The sequence below is a fragment of the Orussus abietinus genome, unplaced genomic scaffold (assembly GCF_000612105.2).
Source record: "Orussus abietinus isolate OABI.00-Male unplaced genomic scaffold, Oabi_2.0 scaffold216, whole genome shotgun sequence".
Classification (NCBI taxonomy): Eukaryota; Metazoa; Arthropoda; class Insecta; order Hymenoptera; family Orussidae; genus Orussus; species Orussus abietinus.
This window is the reverse complement of record NW_019394378.1, coordinates 140,578-162,016: the sequence shown is the minus strand read 5'-3', so window position 1 is coordinate 162,016 and position 21,439 is coordinate 140,578. Positions and strand designations below refer to the sequence as shown.

At 43.6% G+C, this 21,439-nt stretch overlaps 4 protein-coding genes across 5 annotated transcripts in view; 3 read left to right on the top strand and 1 right to left on the bottom strand.

Annotated features, from left to right (window-relative positions):
- Positions 1–353: 353 nt before the first annotated feature.
- On the top strand, positions 354–6,228 carry LOC111673915 (unconventional myosin-XV-like; the record flags this gene model as incomplete). The annotated part of the gene is made up of 8 exons (XM_023432063.1): positions 354–751; positions 1,734–2,040; positions 3,174–3,569; positions 3,628–3,812; positions 5,260–5,392; positions 5,480–5,684; positions 5,762–5,898; positions 5,968–6,228. Coding segments are annotated over 8 exons (1,992 nt in total), but the record flags the coding sequence as incomplete, so codon positions are not given.
- Positions 6,229–7,118: 890 nt separating this feature from the next.
- Positions 7,119–10,050, bottom strand: LOC105701083. Of its 2 annotated transcripts, none has more exons than XM_012427509.1 (7): positions 9,546–10,050; positions 9,337–9,463; positions 9,151–9,248; positions 8,392–8,614; positions 7,988–8,139; positions 7,564–7,913; positions 7,119–7,466 (listed from the first exon to the last, which is right to left on the bottom strand). In XM_012427509.1, the coding sequence occupies exons 1-7, from the start codon at positions 9,582–9,584 to the stop codon at positions 7,142–7,144; spliced, it is 1,314 nt and encodes a 437-aa protein (XP_012282932.1). In that variant the 5' UTR covers positions 9,585–10,050; the 3' UTR covers positions 7,119–7,141. The 2 variants fall into 2 exon arrangements, with proteins under 2 accessions (XP_012282932.1, XP_012282933.1); XM_012427510.1 differs by having other exon boundaries at positions 8,015–8,139.
- Positions 10,051–13,606: 3,556 nt separating this feature from the next.
- LOC105701072 (RNA-binding protein 47-like) lies at positions 13,607–15,244 on the top strand. The gene is made up of 3 exons (XM_012427496.1): positions 13,607–13,745; positions 13,843–14,336; positions 15,029–15,244. Exons 1-3 carry the CDS (start codon positions 13,607–13,609, stop codon positions 15,242–15,244), a joined length of 849 nt encoding a protein of 282 aa, XP_012282919.1.
- Positions 15,245–16,402: 1,158 nt separating this feature from the next.
- LOC105701074 (adenylosuccinate lyase) overlaps positions 16,403–21,439 on the top strand; it is a 29,974-nt gene continuing 24,937 nt past the window's right edge. The window contains exon 1 of the mRNA XM_012427499.2: positions 16,403–16,625. Within this exon, the coding sequence (XP_012282922.1) occupies positions 16,485–16,625 (141 nt within the window). The 5' untranslated portion in view covers positions 16,403–16,484. The remainder of the gene's footprint in view (positions 16,626–21,439) is intronic.

Genomic DNA, 21,439 nt, shown 5'->3' with positions numbered 1-21,439 from the left:
ATAGTATAGAGAAACGCGTAGCCGGGAAAACGGAAAATATAGCGGAGTTTGTATTTTTCTGATTTTTCCTGGATTTTTTGCCTACCAGCTGATCGAACCATTTTATCAGCGTTATCGCGGCGAACCCGCGGAACAGCTTTTGAGAGAACCCGTCCCCGGATCTCTCCTCGATGAGTTAGGTCTCCTGACGGGAGAAATTCCCGACGTGTAGAAAGTCGAGGCTAATGGCTCCGACCCGTTCGGGAGCATCCTTGATCGAAAATCGATGAGGCCTGTCGATTGATAAATCGGGAAGAAAATGGCCGTCCCCCGAATCGAGGTTTTCTAATTTCTTTCCTTTCTCCGGGGTGCAGGTGGAGCAGAAGCCCGGCCACAAGAGGGAGCACCAGGAGAACCACGTCGCGCAGATGACCAAGTCCATCCAAAACCAGGCGAGCCAGAACCCACCGGGGGTGCACCAGAACCAGGGCAACCACCAGACCAACCAGAACAACCGGGAGAACAACCGGGAGAACCTCTCGCCGACCAGCAGAATCCCGAACCATGGGATTGTCGGTCAGACCAATGGGATAGGGCACCATAAGAAGAACCAGCAAAACCAGAGCCAGAACCAGCACCACCAGGACTGGCGCCCCGAGGACGGTCCCAAGGCCCACGAAGAGGTCCTCTACGAGGCGGGGCCTGTCCTTAACGACGGGAAACACTCCCTGCTACAGTACGCGATGTTGAACTTCCGCCAGAGCACCGAGAAGTACGACTTCCTGGATATACATGAGGGATCTATATTTGGAATAAATCCCCGATAAAAATCAATGGGGTTGATCTTCGCGCCTCCTGGGCGACTCGTTGCGTCCGCTCAAGGGGTTACACCACTTTGACCGGTTATGGTTTTTCAAGAATTTTTGTTTAAGAATTAAAACGTTTTTATCCAAATTAAAGTACAGTAAGGTATTATACTACTATTAAACAACAGAATATATTTTTTTTTTGTATTTTTTTATTTGCAAAATGGCGGCTTGAAAGGCAATTTACCGGGGCGTTGCGAAAATCGATGATCGTGCGGTGGGCACGATAACTCAGCCCAGGTTTAAGCTAGATCAATTAACGAAAAAGAATTAGTTTCTGCAGCCCAAAGGTAGCGTTTTCAAAAATATGCATTTTTCACAAAATGGCATCGATTTGAAAGGAAAGATACGTATTTTGCCCTAAATTTCATTAATTAATGTTGCATACAAAAGCGCGAATATCGATACATTGAAAAAACCATACGTATTTCGCTAGATAAACATATCGCGAATAAAATAAAAAAAGAATCAAGACGATCGATTGAAAATTGGCGGAGCTAGAGTGCCCAACGATTTTTAAAATGCAGTTTAAAAAGAAAACGCGTGAAAATTTTTTGGATTTTTGGAAAATTTCAAAGTGGTATAACCCCTTAATCGCTATCGGGGGGACGTAATTACCTCGGGCTTATGCAAGCCTCGGTTACATGAGAGAGCCGTGTTGAGAAAGCATAACGCACCCGGGTTATCGGGTATCATCGCAATCGGAGTTACTCGACTCCTCTTCGAGTACCTCTTCGCATTGTGTCCGGTACCGCTGTGGCGCGAAGTGTCGGGTTCCCCTTTTTTGTTTTATCGGTTATCAGGGGACAGAGATAAGCCTTGAAGTTTGAAGAGGTTCAGGGGATTCGGGGAGATCGGTTTGAGGATATCCGGAAATTTTTTCTTCAGGTTCGAGATGCTGAAGACCGCCGATGGATCCATCAGCGGATCCCTGAAGGTGATCGAGTCGCTGAAGAGCAAGAAGAAGAGCAAGAAGGGCAAGGGCCAGGTCAGCGATGGCGCCGAGTGGACCTGGAAGGAACAAGTGGACCTCGTCAAGTACTCGGCGGTACCCATTGAGCAGAGTCTCCTCAGGCTCGACGTGGAGCTCAGCACCCTGGCCGTCGAGTGCTTCCTCTGCCTCATGAGGTACATGGGGGACCAACCTCTTCCCGTGGACATGAGCGAGGTCAACTGCGTCTACACGATCCTCATGGTGAGCCCGTGATAAAGCTCAATGTCAATTTACAATTGGTTTTTACATACCTCATGGCCTGAGGTTTCATATAGAAAATCGTGAAGCGTAATTATTAGAAATTGGAAGGTATATAAATCGACCTAACATTGCATATTTACCGTGTTACTAAACAACTAAATAAAACCTTGAATTAAGTGTAATGTTGCATGACTTTTTTGTAATATGTAAATCGTAAAGCGTAATAATTAGAAATTGGAAGATTGGTTTTTACATACCTCATGACCTGAGGTTTCATATAGAAAATCGTGAAGCGTAATTATTAGAAATTGGAAGGTATATAAATCCACCTAACATTGCATATTTACCGTGTTACTAAGTTTTAACTTTAATTAAATGTAATTTTGCCTGATTTTGTTGTAATATATAAATCGTAAAGCGTAATAATTACAAATTGCAAGACATATAAACCCACCTAACATAGTATATTCACCGTGTTAATAAGCTTTTACTTGTATTAAATGTAATATTGCGTGATTTTTTCTAATATGTAAATCGTAAAGCGTAATAATTAGAAATTAGAAAGAAGAAAACATACATAAATCCACCTAACATTGCATATTTACCGTGTTAATAAGCTTTTACTTGAATTAAATGTAATATTGCGTGATTTCTTTGCAATATGTAAAGAATCTTTGCAATATGTAAAAAAAAATATGTAAATCGTAAAGCGTAATAATTAGAAATTGCAAGACATATAAACCCACCTAACATAGTATATTCACCGTGTTAATAAGCTTTTACTTGTATTAAATGTAATATTGCATGATTTTTTCTAATATATAAATCGTAAAGCGTAATAATTAGAAATTAGAAAGAAGAAAACATACATAAATCCACCTAACATTGCATATTCACCGTGTTACTAAACTTTTACTTGAATTAAATGTAATATTGCGAAATTTTTTTGTAACATGTAAATCGTAAAGCGTAATAATTAGAAATTGCAAGACATATAAACCCACCTAACACCTATATTTACCGCGTTACTAAACTTTTACTCGAACGAAATGTAATATTCCGTGATTTCTTATTCATTTTTTTGGCAGTACGTTAATTTTCTGGATTTTCATTTCACTCGTCCGTCTGTCCAGCATTGTCACGAGTACGAGCCCTTGCGGGACGAGGTCTACTGTCAGCTGATGAAGCAGACGACGAATAACAAGAGCCTGAACGCCGATAGCTGCCAACGAGGGTGGCGACTCTTCAGCATCGTCGCGGCGTACTTCACCTGCAGCGAGGGCCTCCGACCGTACCTGACGAAGTACCTGGAGACCGCAGCCTACGACAAGAGGCGCGCCTACCACGGGACCGCCACGGTGTGTCTGCAGAACCTGAGGAAGACCGTGAAATATGGCGGGAGGAAGAGCGTCCCCAGTGTCGAGGAGATCATGGCGATCAGCGCCGGAAGGAACGCGAAGAGGCAGATCTACCGACTCCCGGGTGGAACGGAACGAGTGATCAACACCAAGTGCACCACCGTCGTGCAGGTGAGGACCCTGGACATTTATTCGAAAAACGGACTCCTTCAAAAGCCTTTTTCTTCAGGACGTCATCGAGGAGATGTGTAGCGCCATCTCCGTGAGGAACCCGAACGAAATGGACGAGTTCTCGCTCTACTGCATCGTGGACGGAGACGCGTTCAACATGCCCCTCGCCAGGGGCGAGTACGTCCTGGACGTGACGACCGAGCTGCACAAGAACCACCTGATGTTCTGTCTGATATTCTGCAGGTGGGATTGGATAACCCCGTGATAACGATTATTAATTCAGTCGTTTATTTGGAAAGTGGCGGAAGTCCATTTATGTTCTAGTCGAGATATTGAAGGGTTTGCGTTGGATTAAATTTAAATTATTAATTGAGCCGTTTATTTTCAAAGTGGCGTAAGTCCATTTAGGTTCTAATCGAGATATTGAAGGGTTTGCGTTGGATTAAATTTAAATTATTAATTCAGTCGTTTATTTGGAAAGTGGCGTAGTCCATTTATGTTCTAGTCGAGATATTGAAGGGTTTGCGTTGGATTAAATTTAAATTATTAATTGAGCCGTTTATTTTCAAAGTGGCGTAAGTCCATTTAGGTTCTAATCGAGATATTGAAGGGTTTGCGTTGGATTAAATTTAAATTATTAATTCAGTCGTTTATTTGGAAAGTGGCGTAGTCCATTTATGTTCTAGTCGAGATATTGAAGGGTTTGCGTTGGATTAAATTTAAATTATTAATTGAGCCGTTTATTTTCAAAGTGGCGTAAGTCCATTTAGGTTCTAATCGAGATATTGAAGGGTTTGCGTTGGATTAAATTTAAATTATTAATTCAGTCGTTTATTTGGAAAGTGGCGTAGTCCATTTATGTTCTAGTCGAGATATTGAAGGGTTTGCGTTGGATTAAATTTAAATTATTAATTGAGCCGTTTATTTTCAAAGTGGTGTAAGTCCATTTAGGTTCTAATAGAGATATCGAAGGGTTTGCGTTGGATTATATTTCAATATATGGGGAACAGATAATATAGAATAATATTTTTGGGTTTCTAAGAGTTAAATTGATCATCCCGATTAGCATAATTAACATTATTTAAGAAATAATATGTTTTTCATGGCTATAAATAGGCTTACGCCACTTTCAAAATTTACTTTTTCATCGCTTCATTAACCCAGCAAATTTTCGTGTTACAAAATATTTATGATCTTAAATATATTAGTAACAAGTTGCTTCAGAATGAAAAGATCATGTAAAAATGTAACTATTAAGGTAGCTAGCTCGATTTTTTTTTAAATCGACTTACGCCACTTTCAAAATAAACTTTTTCATCGCTTCATTAACCCAGCAAATTTTCGTGTTACAAGATCTTAATGATCCTAAATATATTAAAAACAAGTTGCTTCAGAATGAAAAGATCATGTAAAAATGTAACTATTAAGGTAGCTAACTCGATTTTTTTTTTAAATCGACTTACGCCACTTTCAAAATAAACCTCTTCATAACTTCATTAACCCAGCAAATTTTCGTATTACAAAATATTTATGATCTTAAATATATTAGTAACAAGTTGCTTCAGAATGAAAAGATCATGTAAAAATGTAACTATTAAGGCAGCTAACTCGATTTTTTTTTTAAATCGACTTACGCCACTTTCAAAATAAACGGCTCAATTGTCTGTGGCATAACGACGACGTTCTCCAGGTCCGTCTGGTACTTCCCCTTGAGGCTGGACACGCCGCTCTACATAGAGGTGGTCTTCAACCAGATAGTGCCGGACTACTTGGAGGGTCTTCTCCTGGTGATCCCCGGGGAGCACCTATCTCAGGAGGTGATCGTAAGTCGAATTACCCTCCGGGCTTCCTCGAGACACCGTCTTACCAGCATCCGGTGTTACCTCCAAATTAATACGAATTATTTCCAGTACGACATGGCCCAGGTCGCGGCTCTCCTCCACCGAGCAGCGGACATGACCCACGAGCCCTCGACCAAAGACATCAAGTACTTGCTGCCAAAGCCGGCGTTGAGTCTGAGGGACCCCAGGCCCCAGCAATGGGCGAACATGGTCCAGCAAGCCTGGACCAGCGTCCAGCACATTTCCGCCGCCGGGACCAAAGCCCAAGTCCTAGGTAAAGGTCCTCGAAGAGGATGAACATGTCTTTCCGGACTGGAAAAATCCTTATCGAGCCTGGTTCTCCCTCTCCAGAGATCCTGTCCAAGTGGCCGCTCTTCGGGTCGAGCTTCTTCGCGGTGAAGAGGGTCCCTGAGGGCAAGGAAAAGGGAGGAGATCACATCCTGGCCCTGAACCGCCACGGCGTCCACTTCATCGACCTCGTCACCCACGTAGGACCTTCGACAGCCCTTTTTTAATCCCTACACCGAGGAGGTCCTAATTCTTCATTTTATTCCCAGGAGACCCTGTACCACTACCCCTACTCCGAGGTGATATCGACGAGGAAGGTGAAATCCGAAGAGGGGACCCTGTATCTGGACATGAAGTGCGGCAACCTGATGCAGCAGAGGATCACCAGGTTGCAGACCGAGCAGGCCCACGAGATATCCCGACTAATCCGTCAGTACATCACGATGGAGCAAAGGACGACGAATGGACAGGTGACAGGAGTCGGTTTCGGCCTGAGATAGACCGAGGAAGATCCTTCGATCCGAGCTCGTTAACCGGGAAACAACGTCCCGAAGAGGACCCTGAAGAAGAGCCTGCGCGGAAGAATTGCGCACGGGAAGTGTATAAAGAACGGACGAGAAAGGCAGGGAAAATGTGGCTTACAAACGATTTCCAAGGAGTCAGACTGCATTCGGCACTGTAAATACGCGTAGGATCGATTAGACGCGGATAGATAGGATCTACACCCGTAAAGGACATCCCCGATGTCCCGTCTAGGATTAAGCCCTTTAGCGCTACGCAAGTTATTATTTTATTATCTCCTTTTTATACCCTCCTCGCGATCACTTAACTAACGCAAAGAGGTCCTGCGGGAAGAAATCTCGAGTTTCGATCCTCCTGTCGCTTAGATTATCTTTCCTCTTTCGCGGAGAGGAGAGACAGTCAACGTTAGCGGAATCTGTCGAGCGATCGACAGGATCGAGTCGAATTTTCTTCTTTTCTTTTTTTTTTCTTCATTTTTTTTTATCACGGTCTTCTCTGGCGGGGATGAACCTGAGCAGTCGTACCGATCGCTGGACATTGTTAAGTCGGAGCGTTTTTATTTATTAAGTGTAAGAAAAGAGAAGAACTAACTAATTAGCGCCGAGAAGGAGCGAGAGGCATGTACGAGACACACTAATAACTAATGGTTAAAAATCGTTAACGAGTTTCAACGAGGACTAACAACGTTGCGATTAAGTATTGCTATCGCCACCGCGACGCGCAATCCATGTATGACGAGATAGAGATTAAAAATGAATTTTCACTTATATTAGAAATTGAACGTCATTTTTATTTCTTTTTTTCTCTTCTTCCACTGGTAATCTCCTCTCGTCCTTGGATTATTCGGATATTAAAACGAAAAAGGGAGGGCACCACCCGAATTTATTAGACGAGAACATATGGGAGGGTAAGAAGGACCTCTCAGTGGATTCTCGAGTGGTCAGGACTGGAACCGGGAGTTTTTGGTTTCATGTCCTGGGGCCAGTTGCTGGCAGTATGGCGAACGTATCCTGGATCGATCGGGGTCGAAGGAGTCCTTCCGTCCCGATTTCCGATCTGCGTGCCCGTCGTGGTCCTGATAGCGCCAAAGCACTCCTCCAGCATCTCGATCTCGTCTTTCGTCCTGTCGCCGTATCCTTTCGGGGGCGGAGGGACGCTGAAGGACACGTCCCTCTTCTTCAGGATCCCCTGGGACTGTCCTCGCATCCTCGTCGGCACGTTATCGTACTGACTCGAGTCGGAGTATCTACTCAGAGAAGAAATAGAAAAAGGACCCGAAAATTGGGAAAATTCTAAAAGAGCGCTGATAAAAATTCAGTCCTTTCCCCAGGACTCGGGCTTACCTGTAGTCGTCGTCCCTCTCTACGCGCATGATTTTCACTCCCGGGTTAACGATTTTCGGAAATACCACCTCGTCCTTTTCGAGGCTCGGAAAAGGTGGAGTGTCGACCTCGTCTACGGGCCTCCTGTAGATGTCCTCGAGGTGATATCCCGCCTCGCTCCTCCTGGCGCGCTGCAGGATCTCCTCGGCCTCCCGAATCCTCTGCGAGTCCCTCAGGACTCGACCGTTTTCGGAATTCTGGGTGTATTCCCTCAGCTGTCTCTCCACGCGGTCGAAATTTCGGTTCCTCTCCTCTTCAGGATCCGAGATCCTCCTCGAGATCCTTTCTGGGCGCGGAGAGCCCGTCGAGTCCTGGGAATTTAAACAATGGCAAAAATCTCAGGACCACTGGAAATAAAATTAACAAAAAAAAGAAAATAATTCACTTGCTCACGTGGACTCTTGAATCTCACCTGCGACCTGTCCTCCAGTTTTTCGAATCCTCCGTTCACGTTTCCGCTCTCAGAACTCATCCGGGCGTTTGCGGGTTTGTTTTTCGGCTCCTTCTCCAGGGAAACCATCACGGTGGACGATTTCTCTGAAAGGAGAGGTTTCGTTGAAACATGAGGAACGATCGATGGGGTCTTCGAGTGTTTTCGATCGATACGCGACCTTAAGGACACGTGCCTAGATCGTTAGATCCCTTGAAGGCCGATAAAGGAGAAATCGGAACAAACAATGGGAGTAAAAACTGTCTCTTCAAGGGCGGACGCATTTCTTTTATTCAGTTAACATCTCAAGGATGAACAAAGTGCATTCGGTAAAAGTAAAGTTCCATTTCAGGACTTGCCTGCGTCCTTCTCGAAGGAAGTCTGAGTCCCGTCGTGGATCTTCTTCCTCTTCGGGGGGCTGATCAGCATGTCGCCGATGAAAACCAGAGCAGTCACCAGACAGAGAGCCCCCAAAACGGCAGCGTTATCGACAAGATCCGAGGGAACCTTATCAATGGCCGACAAAGCGAGACCGCCGACAATCGCGAAGAGGATCACTCCCAGGACCAGGAAGAAGCATTCCTAGAAAAGTAGGGGAAGAAAAAATTCAAGATCAATTAAACCAGCGGTCCTGGAGCATTTTGTCAAAGGGAAAAGTTGTAGCCACCGACGTCGCCGAGAGAAATCCCCTCTATGGATTTTCTCGAAAAGCCCTCGAGATCGAAGAAAAATGGCGGACAAATCCGCGGTCGGGCGCAACCGGTCCCCACACCGCGGACCAAGGATAAGGCGGGTTCGAAGGATAATCCACCTCTTGTTATGAGTCATTCCGTTATAATTGTCGACGTATTACGCGGATAATGAGATCGCTAGTGAGATGCGACGTTGTGCCTCGGAGAGACGTCATCTTCTACCGAGGAATCGGTTTCTACTTGCGTATCCTTGTTCTCCAATGTCAACCTCTTGGCCACCACCCTGGTTACGTCGTAGCGTTGCCACACTACCTTCTCACGCTACCGTTTCCCGGCTATTTATGCCGCAGTCAAACGAGGCCAAGTATAAGGTCCACTGGTATCCCGTGGGAAAATGAAGAAAATTATTTCCATACATCAACTTACGGTCTTCCGACCGGACAACTCTCCGGTCGCAGCAGCCAAAAGGAGGCCGAAAGTGACGATAAAGTATCCTGCGCAGGTCGCCGTGGCTAACGCTGCACCTGAAAGCACATGAAAAGGCGGGATTGATGAAAGGAAAGAATTCTTTTCGGAATAACTTCCCCCAGGGGGATAAAATCAGCCAGAGACCTATGGCTCCCCAGGTGACGTTGTCGAGGATGGACCACTCCTGGCTGCGACTTCGATTGTATCGTATGACCCACCAGCTCTCGTCGTCCGTCACCCTGAGGGCCACCACACACGAGAGACACAATAACTGAAAATAAGAAAAAAGTACCACCTTACTCCCCCTTCTCCAGACCATAAACAATTGAACAAACCCTTAAATCCCCACGTACCACCTCGACGATCCTTACGCACACCTTAGGGTTCCACATGATTCCTCTAGTTACCCTATCTACGAATTTCTCTCCTCTCCTCTCTTTTCTATCTCCCACTCGGTTCGCAATTGCACTTCCTCGGTACAATTATCTTATTCACATAGTTGGAGGCTCTAATTCCTGAAATTCCGCCGAGTACCTCGACACCGACGTCATGTTCCTTTTTTTTTATTATTCTGCGGAGACTTGTCTATCTTTTTTACTTCACTTTTATTTTATTTTTATTTTTTTATGCGAAAATCGCAATTGCACTTCCTCGGTACAATTATCTTATTCACATAGTTGGAGTCTCTAATTCCTGAAATTCCGCCGAGTACCTCGACACCGACGTCATGTTCCTTTTTTTTTATTATTCTGCGGAGACTTGCCTATCTTTTTTACTTCACTTTTATTTTATTTCTTTTTGTTTATTTTTTTAGGCGAAAATCGGAAAACGCGAGACGAGGATCGCTCGTGGTTTGCGGTCTTTCGACAACTGAGGAGGTACTTGCTGTCGCACACGGACCGTGACACGTAACGAGGCCTGCGTGTACTTTCAACAGTCCCATTATCGTGTGAGACATTGGCGTAGAAAAGTCCTCGTTTCCACGTGTCTCACGTGGACGAGGCGAGAAAACGCAAACCTCGTCCGGCGACGTTTACGGACAACGACGTCGTTCGCGATAACGCAATTCCCAAGCTTTGTCGGGTAGGTGACACGAGGAGTGTCTTCTGCGATTAAAGGGTTATGGTGAAGTGAAACCCCCTTCAAATCAGTCGATTCGAATGCAACACTTTTTTTTAAGGGTATTAGACCAAACTGTCCGAAACTTTGACACGTCACTCCTGATCATCTAAGAATTGTCCTGACACGTTCAAAATTTGGATTTTTTGAATACATTTTTTAACTGTAATCAAATTAGTCGATTCGAATGCAACACTGTTTTTTAAGGGTATTAGACCAAACTGTCCGAAACTTTGACACGTCACTCCTGATCATCTAAGAATTGCCCTGACACGTTCAAAATTTGGATTTTTGGAAAACATTTTTTAACTCAACCCAAACCAGAACCGAAATGGCGTCGAGCTCTCATATTTCGATCAATATACAATTATCGAAGGCTTTGATATTAGAAGCGAAAGGGTCAAGACAATTTTACGACTATTTAAAACACTCTGGTAATCGATAAACTCGCATTTGAACGAGATAAAGGCAAAAAAAGTGTTTTATACAATTCTGTGCCAAAATGATGGTAATACGAAGTCTCGGAGTGAAGATTTAGTTGACATAGAAATCACAGATGGCGCAGGGGGTCCCTCTGAAGTCAATTAGGGTCTCGGAAAACATGAATCCAGAGAATTTCTGGAGTTTTATTTCGATTTCTTTATAATTATTATAGGAAAACGACAGGTGGAGTATGCCATTTGATACAATACCCAACATAATTTGGTACACCTGTCAATATAAAAATGAACGTCGGCCAACGTAGGTATTTAAATAAATCTTTTCTACCAACGTTGATTAAATTCCTCAACGTGTTTCACTTTACCTTAACCCGGAGCCTTTGAACACGGAGCCATCTCGACATATGGGCGAAATTCGTCTGACCATGCAGGCAATATTAGACCAAACGTCGAGCGCCTTTAGGCGCTCTTAGTAGCGAAAAGGTTAAAAAAAAAAGTGTTTCATTAGAATCGACTGATTTGAGGGGGGAGTTCACTTGACCCTAAAATATTGAAGGAATTTAGAGAAATAAAATTCCCAGGTGGAGCATGCCATTTAGTACAATACCCAATACAATTTGACCCAGCTGTGGATTTAAAAACGTAGGTATTTAGATAAATCCTCTTTATTCCCCAGCCATCTCTCAAGGTGAATATCGCCACCCGAAATCGAGTCAACATTCGAGACAAAGAAGGAGCACCTCGTACATGGGGCTATGGTGGTGTACTTAACACATAGAAATCTCGGCTCTTGACACAGAGAATATACACGTGCGTGGCTTTGGCATCCGGCAACATAGTTCGAGATGTCCCCCCTTGGACCCATCTCAGGAATGCCAATTCGAGGGGTTTAATCGAAAATCTGGATCGCAGGTTGATCGACCTACACTGTTGCAGAGAGAGAGACTCCTCGTAAGGTTACAGATTATGCACGTTCAAACAAATGAAAATTCACGATCTCGAGACAAAAGATTAATTTCTTGCAGACACATTTTTCAAGGAAAAAGATGCAGATTATAAGGTTACAGATTATGCATGTTCAAACAAATGAAAATTCACGATCTCGAGACAAAAGATTAATTTCTTTCAGAGACACATTTTCCGGAAAAGGATGCAAATTATAAGGTTACAGATTATGCATGTTCAAACAAATGAAAAATCAGGACCTCGAGGCAAAAGGTTAATTTCTTTCAGAGACACATTTTCCGGAAAAGGATGCAAATTATAAGGTTACAGATTATGCATGTTCAAACAAATGAAAAATCAGGACCTCGAGGCAAAAGGTTAATTTCTTTCAGAGACACATTTTCCGGAAAAGGATTAAGATTATAAGGTTACAGATTATGCACGTTTAAACAAATGAAAATTCACGATCTCGAGACAAAAGATTAATTTCTTGCAGACACATTTTTCGGAAAAGGATGCAGATCTCGAGAGGAGAAAATCAAAGGTCGAGATCGTTCTCGATCTCCGAGGGTCCGATATTTATTTTTTCCGGAATTCGAGGAATCTCAGAAATATCCGGAGAAGGAGAAACAAAAAAGAAGAGGAGACAAAAGAGCGTAGATTTTCGCTCTCCCTGTTGTCACCTGACGTGACAGAGGATTAAAGCCCGGCTCGGTCGAAATTCGATAAGGTGTCATTTTAATCGGATAAGTTCCGCGTCTTTATATATATACAATAAAAACACATTAAACATCTAATAAAAGTACATTTTTTCCTTCGAGATTATAATCGGACACTTAATCTAGTATCAAAAACCCCGACAAATTTTCGTAATACTTTCGTTCCGGCATATCATTATGGGAGCAAAAGTGTGATTTTGATATTAAATCTTTTCAAACCGTATACAATGTATTCGTCAGATAATATTGAAAAAAGTACTTACATTAAAATTAAGCTAAATGTTTCGTACGTCCGTAAGAAAAAATATGAAAACGCGTGGAGCAAATACTATACAAATACAGAGATGACATTCTAAAGTAAACCTTTCGCAAACATCATCAAAAATGTCTGCTAAATATTTAGAAAATTCGTTAAATGTATAAAAAACATGGGAGGAATATTTCCTGCTACTAGGGATGGTGCGTCAATGTGTTGGGTAAGGAGAGAAAGAGATTAGCGAGAAGAATCGAGAAAAAGAAGACGTTCCTTTGTCGATCGGATGCAAGCATTCCTTTATCTCGATCAGATTTCCGTTGGATCCGTCGTGGAGCGGGGTGGGGGTCAATCGGACGGCTCCAGGGGAAACGGCGCGCTCTGATTGGCCGAGAGCCGGCGCTCATCTCGACTCGTCACATGGACCGGGCGCAGCATCCAGTCGTCCTCGAGCATCGACCGAAAGGGTCCAGATCCGGATATCCGATCTCCCAGGATCCCTGGATCGAGATCCCGAGTCCTGGGGTAATAAAAGCCACCCTTGATAACAATTGATAGGAATTACCGCTACGGGGGCACCGAGCCCCAAGGAGGGTCGACTATACCAGGTGTTTTCCAAAAGGTGGCGGTATTTCGGGTTCCCTAGATAAGAGATAGAAGCCTTCCCGTAGTCTAGGAAGGAAAGGAAGTCCTGGCGAACCTCCGCCCTCTCCCAGGATTCTCTGATTTGCATATCCAAATACGAGTCTCCGAGATTCTGGACCCGAGCGAATGACAGTTGAGTATCGGTGAGTGAACTTTCCTCGAGAGGGGTCCACGTACCCAGTGTCCTGGCAGGATATCACCCCGAGGTCCTTCCCTTCCAGGCGATGATTTCGAGTTCGATGGATCCGAGCCAGAGGGGTCAGTTCCGGATCGACAGAGTCCTCTGGAGGAACATGGGGAACCTGGGGAACGAGATGGGGGATCGTCGGAGAGTCTCGGTGGTCCAGGACGACGAGGGGAGGTCCTGGTACGACCAGCGGAAGGACCTACCCCAGCGGCCCACCCGTCGCGGCGTCAGCAGGGCCCGATCCGGTAATCATTGAATCAGCTTCCAAAATACAAAAAGAGAAAAAAAATGACAAAGTGCGTGAATTATGTCTAATCCTTTTCCTTATTAACATCCTTGCAGACCAGGGCTCGGAGCACTCTCGCCGCGGGAGCCTGGACACCCCGAAGAGCCGCATCCCGACCCTGGAGGAGCAGATGGAGACGAGCAAGCTGGTTCTCCAGCTGGTAACCGACTCGAAATTCACGATGACCCAGGTGAACGGTCAGCGGAAGCTGGGACCACCTCCAGGTTGGACGGGACCACCTCCTGGACCGGACTGCGAGGTCTTCGTCGGTAAGATCCCGAGGACCCTCTACGAGCACGAGATCTACCCCATCTTCCAGGCTGTCGGCGACATCTACGAGATCAGACTGATGATGGACTTCTCCGGGGCGAACCGAGGGTACTGCTTCGTGATGTTCTCCAACCGGGAGCACGCCAAGAGGGCGATTCGGGAGCTGGACAACTTCGAGATCAGACCCGGGCGCAGGATCGGCGTCGTGGCCAGCATCAACAATTGTCGCCTCTGCCTGGGACAGCTTCCTGGCAACGTCGAGACCGAGACCGTTGTCAAGGTCTGCAAAACTATATATATAATTGTGTATATACGTATATATTATATATAGATGATATATATATATCATCTATCTATTATATATAGAAGATATATATATATATATCATCCTCTCCGGTCACTTATCTCGAAAAGGAAATGATCTCGAACCCCTTGGATTGTTTCCTTTGTTTTTTCACTCGTGGACCCATCTTCCAGAGGGTCTACTCCATCACGGACGATATATATTATATATAGAAGATTATATATATATATATATAACAATCCAAGGGGTTCGAGATCATTTCCTTTATATATATATATATGTTACCGTGAATGACCGAAATTGGAGAATGTCGACTTTCACCGGTGAATGTTAACAGATACCAAATACGTCGGTGAAAGATCGAATATTGCATTACATTGTTGTACATTCGGACCCTCTCCAGTGTGTGTCGACAATCACACACCGGTGAATGTCAACATTTACCGGTGTAAGTCAGAAATAAGGGTATTTAGCAAATATTTCGGACATACACTAAGCGACTATGTGAATGTTGAAACTCACCGGTGAAAGTCGACATTCTCCAGATTTGGGTGTTTCACCGTAACATATATATATCATCCTCTCCGGTCACTTATCTCGAAAAGGAAATGACATCGAACCACTTAGATTGTTTCCTTTGTTTTTTCACTCGTGGACCCATCTTCCAGGAGGTCTACTCCATCACGGACGAGGTCGCCAAGGTGGCGGTCTACCGGAACTCCAATGGCCAGGCCAGATACGCATTGATTTCCTATAGGACCCATAGAGGAGCCGCCATGGCCAGGAGGAGATTGGTCCCCGACAGGGGGTGCCTTATCAAGGGTGCCGAGGTCAGCATCGACTGGGCACATCCTGACATGATGCCGATCAATGTGGTAAGTTAAGATCCTGAAATCCCTTCGGTTAGATTCTACATTTTCTCCGAAACGAGGGGAGAGAGGAAGAAGGAGAGTTTCGCAAGTGGCAGATAATTCTCGAGCCGAGGATGGAGAAGTTCTCCTGCGGCCCTGAAGTCCACCTAGAACAATGGGTTTTGGCCACTCCAGGTGAAAACGAGGACGTGGGTACCTCGTGGGTACCTTGAAGCGCACTCTGGCTCGGTGAACATGGAATCCAATTTTTGAGGCACTAACAAAATTAAGGGGATGTGAAAGTGGCACCCGAAAGCTCAATCGTTCATAAAACTTTTCATAGAACTGGGTGTCTCAAATCGTATCATACTTTTAAACGTGAATATGGAGACCCTAAGGTAGGTCCTGAAACTCCCGAAATTTCATTTTTTATAAACTATTTTTAAAATACCTATAAACAAATTTGAGAAGAATTGAAGTTTCATGAGTTTCAGGACCTTCCTTATAGTCTCCCTATTCACGTTGTAAAGTTTCAAACTATTCGGTAAATCCATTTGGGAGAAAAGTTTAATAAACAAAACCTCTTCAACGCCACTTTCACATCTCATATGAACAGCTCTTGTTTTTGTTAAAAAAAAAAAAATGCCACGAACAAAACTGAACATGACACAAATGTGTACATCAGAAAAATGTTCCAATAAATCTGTTAATTTTGTTAGTCCCTCAAATTGAACTCCAGGTTCATACAGGGACGCACTCTCCTTCGAGTACTTCTCATGGGATCTCCTTCGAAAGGATTTCCAATAATTCCTCGTAAATTCCCCCGTGAGCCGAGAAAAAGGAATAATTTCAAAATGAAATTCCGCCATCGTCTTTTCCAATATTACCTCCAAACGCTACCGACTTCCCGAGTAAGTTACCGACTGTCAAGCTTCGTCATATCTCTCCCTATCGTGAAAAAATCGATACTAACCCCTCGAACTCGAGATAGGAAGCAGATATTCCGTAATTAAATCTGGAGAATTAATATTTCAATCCATTCCTCTGGATATCTCTCGAAAATACCAGGAGAGTAGTTCGAACGGTAGTAACCAGATGACGGCACGCTCTTAGCCGCGGCATGAATGACGCTCCACTGCGCACCTCGCTCGCGCATGCTCCAGTAGTAGCGATCAGCTGATCGCGACTCCATTAACCGTTCGGCCGGGCGTAAGAAGGGAGTTTTCTCGAGTATTTTTTCGCGATCGGGAGGGTTTACGAGATTCGTAAAAAAATGGAGAGGAGCGTTTACTGTGACTACAGGAGTCCCCTAAGCACGAGATACGCCTCGAAGGAGATGCGCTACAATTTTGGGGAGCAGAAAAAGTTCACCACGTGGCGCCGGCTCTGGGTCTACCTTGCCAAGGCCGAGATGGTTCGTCCTTAGAATCCCCCTATTTTCTATTTTCATCCCCAATATGTCGGACGTAGGGTTGGGTAAATATAATACGTCATGTCAAATTTCATGCTAGACAGAGTTATGTCGAAAGAATTTCGAATTCGAGCGAGAAATTATTCCTGAAAAAATGTTTGCGTGTTTACACATACACTAAGAGACACCCTAGTAGCTTAGAATAATTTCTAAATATTTCTTTGCAATCTTTGCTAAATATCTCAAGCGGCGGATTTTTTAAAATGTATTGTAGATTTCATTCGAAGATATCGGAAATGTTTATTGATCATTTCAATGGCATGTTTAGTCTCAATAATTTATAAACGTATAGAGGAATTAAATTTTTTTTAATTTATGAACGTCAAATAAAAATACATTTTTTTGTTCACGATTATTATGGTACACTTTATCTGGTAACAAGAAACACGACAAGTTTTTGTAATACTTTCGTTCCGCTATTTCATAACGTGGGAAAATCGTGTGATTATGATTTTAAATAATTTTAAAACGTTTACAATGTATTCGGTAGGTAATATTTAAAAAAGTACTCATATTAAAATGAAACGAAATGTTTTGTATATCCGTTAGAAAAAGATGAAAACACATGGAGCTAATATACAAATGTTATAAAGGTAATATTCTAAAGAAAACGATTAGCAAATATTTCAAATTTTTGCAAAATATTTACAAAATATACGATATTCGTTAAATATATAGAAAATATAGGATAAATATTTTGTGCTACTAGGATTATAACCTACCGGATACATATATCCTATATCTGCGACGTCCGCCATATTGGGAACATAATTCTAAAAAATTGTTGAAAGCAAGCTTCAAATTAATCTATCATTAAACTACTTGGTTTATATAATGGAAAACCTTGGGGAAAAAAAAGAAAAACTGAAAAACGCGAAATTACCAAACCCTGATCGGACGTATCCATGCACCTGTTGAGTGACCAATTCCCATGTTTAGGAAAATTAATAATTTCTAGGGGAAAATTTCGTTAATCGAGGGCATTTCGAAAAGCTAGGTTAACGCGGGGTCATCTTCGGTACTATCTTGGGTTACTCAATCCGAAGGATGTTGGATAAGTTTATCACGAGATGTGGCAATGGAACGATTGCGCCACTGCCGCGTAATCTGCAAAACAATAGGAAAGTATAAATAAAAAATGAGAAAAATGAAAAATGAAATCCGGAAAATCTCCTTCCTCGCTCCTCCCATGTAGTCTTTCCATTCCTTACTCTTCGACTCGAGGAAATGAATTTCCCTGGGCGAAAGGGAATAAATCTGGCGTCGGAGATATTAATTCCTATATTGTAAAACAATCTGCAACAAGATCGAGGAGTGCGGCGTGTGCGACGAAGAGGGCAACGTGGTGATAACAAGGACGACCATCGGGATGGACAAGAAGAAGTCCTTTCGGCGGAAAATCCAGGATGAGTTTCTGGAGACCAGCATCAAAAACTATCTGGAAGAGGACCGACTGGCGTCGAAGGGCCAGTTGAAGAAGGGAACGAAGGAGGAGAACCGATCCTTGAAGGTCCTGCAAGGACCAGGGCGTCGGCAGAACGCCAACAGGATGCTTTCCTCGAACAAAGAGGGTGGCACTTCCCGAGGGAAATCCGATAAGCAGGAAAAGTCATCGGGATCCAGGCGAAGGTTCCCAGGATCGACCTCCTCGAGATATGCGAGGCGTCGCCAGAACAAGGACCTCCAGGACGTGAATGGAAATTTCTCGGATTATTCCATGTCGCCGCCGAGTCGGGTCGTGAATTTCGTATACGAAAATCTGAATCCTTCGGGGAATCGTCCTTTTCGAGAAAAGGGAGAGGATCTCGGGAGCGAAGCTTCGGGCGGTTCCACAGGACTCGTCCTGGAAGAATCTACTATCCTCGAGGAGAGAGAGAACGAGCAGGACCTCTCGGGGATGCTCGCCGAGAGATTCAATAATTTCGATCCCTGGAATCCTGGGGAAAATCAGCTGCCGAAGCTGCTGGAGAAGGTGAGCCTGGAGAATGGAAAGGACCTCTCGAAGAATCCTTCGATGAACGTCCAGGCGATCCGAAACCTCGGGTCCTGCAGGAACGTTAACAAGGATCTGCGAAGGAACCTGCTGGAAGTCCTGACAGAGGATGCGGCAGACTCGTCGGAGAATCCCGAAGGATTTCCTCGGGGACTCTTCCAGGATCCCCGGGGAGAGTCCGAGAACATCCTGCAGGACCTCCGATCCACTGGATACCTGTACATCGATCGACTCAAGCCTCGATTAAGACCGTCTTCCTTCACCGATCCCTGGATAATCGATAAAATTGACCAACGAGGTATCCTTGATCTCCCAAGGACCTTCCACCGACCATGGAACCAAGGACCTTCTCCAAGCCCCGCGAGAAACATTCTGCCCGTTTCAAACAATCAAAACGGAAATTATCTGCAGAGCTTCCCTTTTCCCATGCAACCACAGGATCCCCCACACCTGGAGGTCCTTCACGAAGGATCCCAGGTGGGACCTCGCGTCCTGCATCTACAGTCGGATAACAATTATTCCCCGAAAATCCCGATTAAAAGGACCAATTGCCTTCCGTTTGGCAATCTATCGAATAAAATCGATTGGATCCCGGTTTCCTCGGATTTTCGAAAAGTCGATAATTATCAGAATCCTCCGATTGTTCGAGGCAATCCTTCCGCCGGAAGCGCCGTCTCCGATTTTTACTCTGGAGGTCCTTTCACCGAGATCCTTCGTGGATATTCGCAGGATAATCCGACCCCGCGAGCCGGAAGGCCGATCCTGAATCGCTCTTCCGAAAAGTTCATCTCGAACAATTGATCCTTTTCGGATCTACAGCACGGTATAAATTGTTCCTTAATGAATATTTCCCTGCCCACAATTTGCAAAAACTCGATTCAAGTGATTTTTCATAAAGACGAGGGTCTGCAACGAGAGGCAGGAAAAATGAATTTGAAATTAATTATGCTATCATTATATTATGCTACTATTATATCCTGATAATTGTTCGATATCATGAAAAATCCAAGAAATTTTTTTATCGCTTCAGGAGAAAACCGGCGAATTTTGGACTGCACGGTATAAATTGTTGCTTAATGAATTTTTCCCTGCCCACAATTTGCAAAAACTCGATTCAAGTGATTTTTCATAAAGACGAGGGTCTGCAACGAGAGGCAGGAAAAAAGAATTTGAAATTAATTATGCTATCATTATATTATGCTACTATTATATCACGCTATTAGATTAACTCTACGATAATTGTTCGATATCATGAAAAATCCAAGAAATTTTTTTATCGCTTCAGGAGAAAAAACCGGCGAATTTTGGAGTACGCTCCGAGAGCCTTTCGAATATCCCCTGCGATTATACATTATCTCGTTTCTCGTGCCTGATATATATATATTTTTTTCCTTTTAATTTATCTTATGCATCTCTTCTTCCTTTTTTTGAAAAGTGTCCCATTGGGAGGAAACAATTCATTTTATTTACACGCGTTAAGGCACGACAACGCAGAGCTTGTAATTCCATATTAGTCCTAAGATCTATTTTACATAATTCTTTTCCACGATCGACGTAATCACGATAATCGAACAACCAGTAATTAATAATTGACGTTCCAGCTGATATATATATATATATATATATATTATCGACGCCGTGCTCAATCCATTCTACGGCCTGGATGTGCCCATAGGACACTCACGTTTTATACTATCTGTATTTATTAGAATAACTATTAACAGTAACCATTGTCGCGGATTTTACTCAGCCTTTGTACCCCTCACTGATTGCGCACGTCGCGAGCGATGTACCTCCTTTGATTAAGGAATAAATCCAATTTCGGAAATCCCCTCTCTGGAGTTAATCTCTAGAATTCATGTCTGGTGACTAATAATTAATGATTAATTCCCCCCGATACCCTAATTAGTGGATCACTACTTTTTCGACGAGTTCCGGGGGGAGGGTTGCTCCTTCGCCGGCTGTAAAAAAGGACTCGTTTAATTAGATAATCCTGGTCCTATTCGAAAAAGCGAGGATCACTCACGCAAACTGGAAAGTGGATGAATGTCGGGAACGAGGCAGAATAGTTGTGACAAGTCTGAAATCAATGAGGACGTGTTATCTTATCAAAGGACCCGAGAAAAGTACGTACCGGTAATTGGGGTTGACACTGGGGGTAGTTGAACATCCTCCCAGGACAAGCAGGATAGCGATGTACCTGCAGGTGGAAAGTGAATTTTTCTATTTATCTTCACTTAAGGTGCAATTTATTTTGTTACGATTTTATATATATATTTTTTTTTATTATTTATTTATCCGACTTACAGGGATCATCCTGTTGCCGTAAGGCGCGAAGTACTCGCTTTCGTTCATGCCTCGAATTACGTAACTGCACGGAGGTGGTGCACGAGCTTGCTGGATCTATAAGGATTATTGTGACGAGTTTAATTATTTAATTCCCTCGGTTTTTTATTTATTTATTATTTAATTTAAAATCTCCACCCACCGTACGTTCGCAACGCTCCTCGCAGGACCTCCTACTCGTGAAGAAATTCCCGCTCGCCTGTTGTAGAATTATTACAAATGTCAATATTTATTGTTCACTCCTGGCATATAGAAAATCTTTCACCTGAGGATTATCCGAGTTCCAGGTTTCCAAAATCCCCTGGGAGCTCATCTGGCCAAATGCGTCCTGCGTTGGACTGACACCGAATTGTAAACATTTTCTGTTTTTTTTTTTTTTTAATATTTAATATGTATAAACTTTGATTTCAATGTCACG

What these genes read in the sequence shown, in the direction of transcription:
- LOC105701083 (XM_012427509.1), bottom strand. Translation starts at nt 9,584, where the DNA reads ATGTGGAACCCTAAGGTGTGCGTAAGGATCGTCGAGGTG. An exon ending in GCGTAAGGATCGTCGAGGTG is followed by an intron (nt 9,464 to 9,545) that starts GTACGTGGGGAT and finishes TCTTATTTTCAG; the next exon opens with TTATTGTGTCTCTCGTGTGT. An exon ending in TTCCTTCGAGAAGGACGCAG is followed by an intron (nt 8,140 to 8,391) that starts GCAAGTCCTGAA and finishes CTCTCCTTTCAG; the next exon opens with AGAAATCGTCCACCGTGATG.
- LOC105701072 (XM_012427496.1), top strand. Translation starts at nt 13,607, where the DNA reads ATGGGGAACCTGGGGAACGAGATGGGGGATCGTCGGAGAGTCTCGGTG. An exon ending in CGTCAGCAGGGCCCGATCCG is followed by an intron (nt 13,746 to 13,842) that starts GTAATCATTGAA and finishes ACATCCTTGCAG; the next exon opens with ACCAGGGCTCGGAGCACTCT. An exon ending in AGACCGAGACCGTTGTCAAG is followed by an intron (nt 14,337 to 15,028) that starts GTCTGCAAAACT and finishes CCCATCTTCCAG; the next exon opens with GAGGTCTACTCCATCACGGA.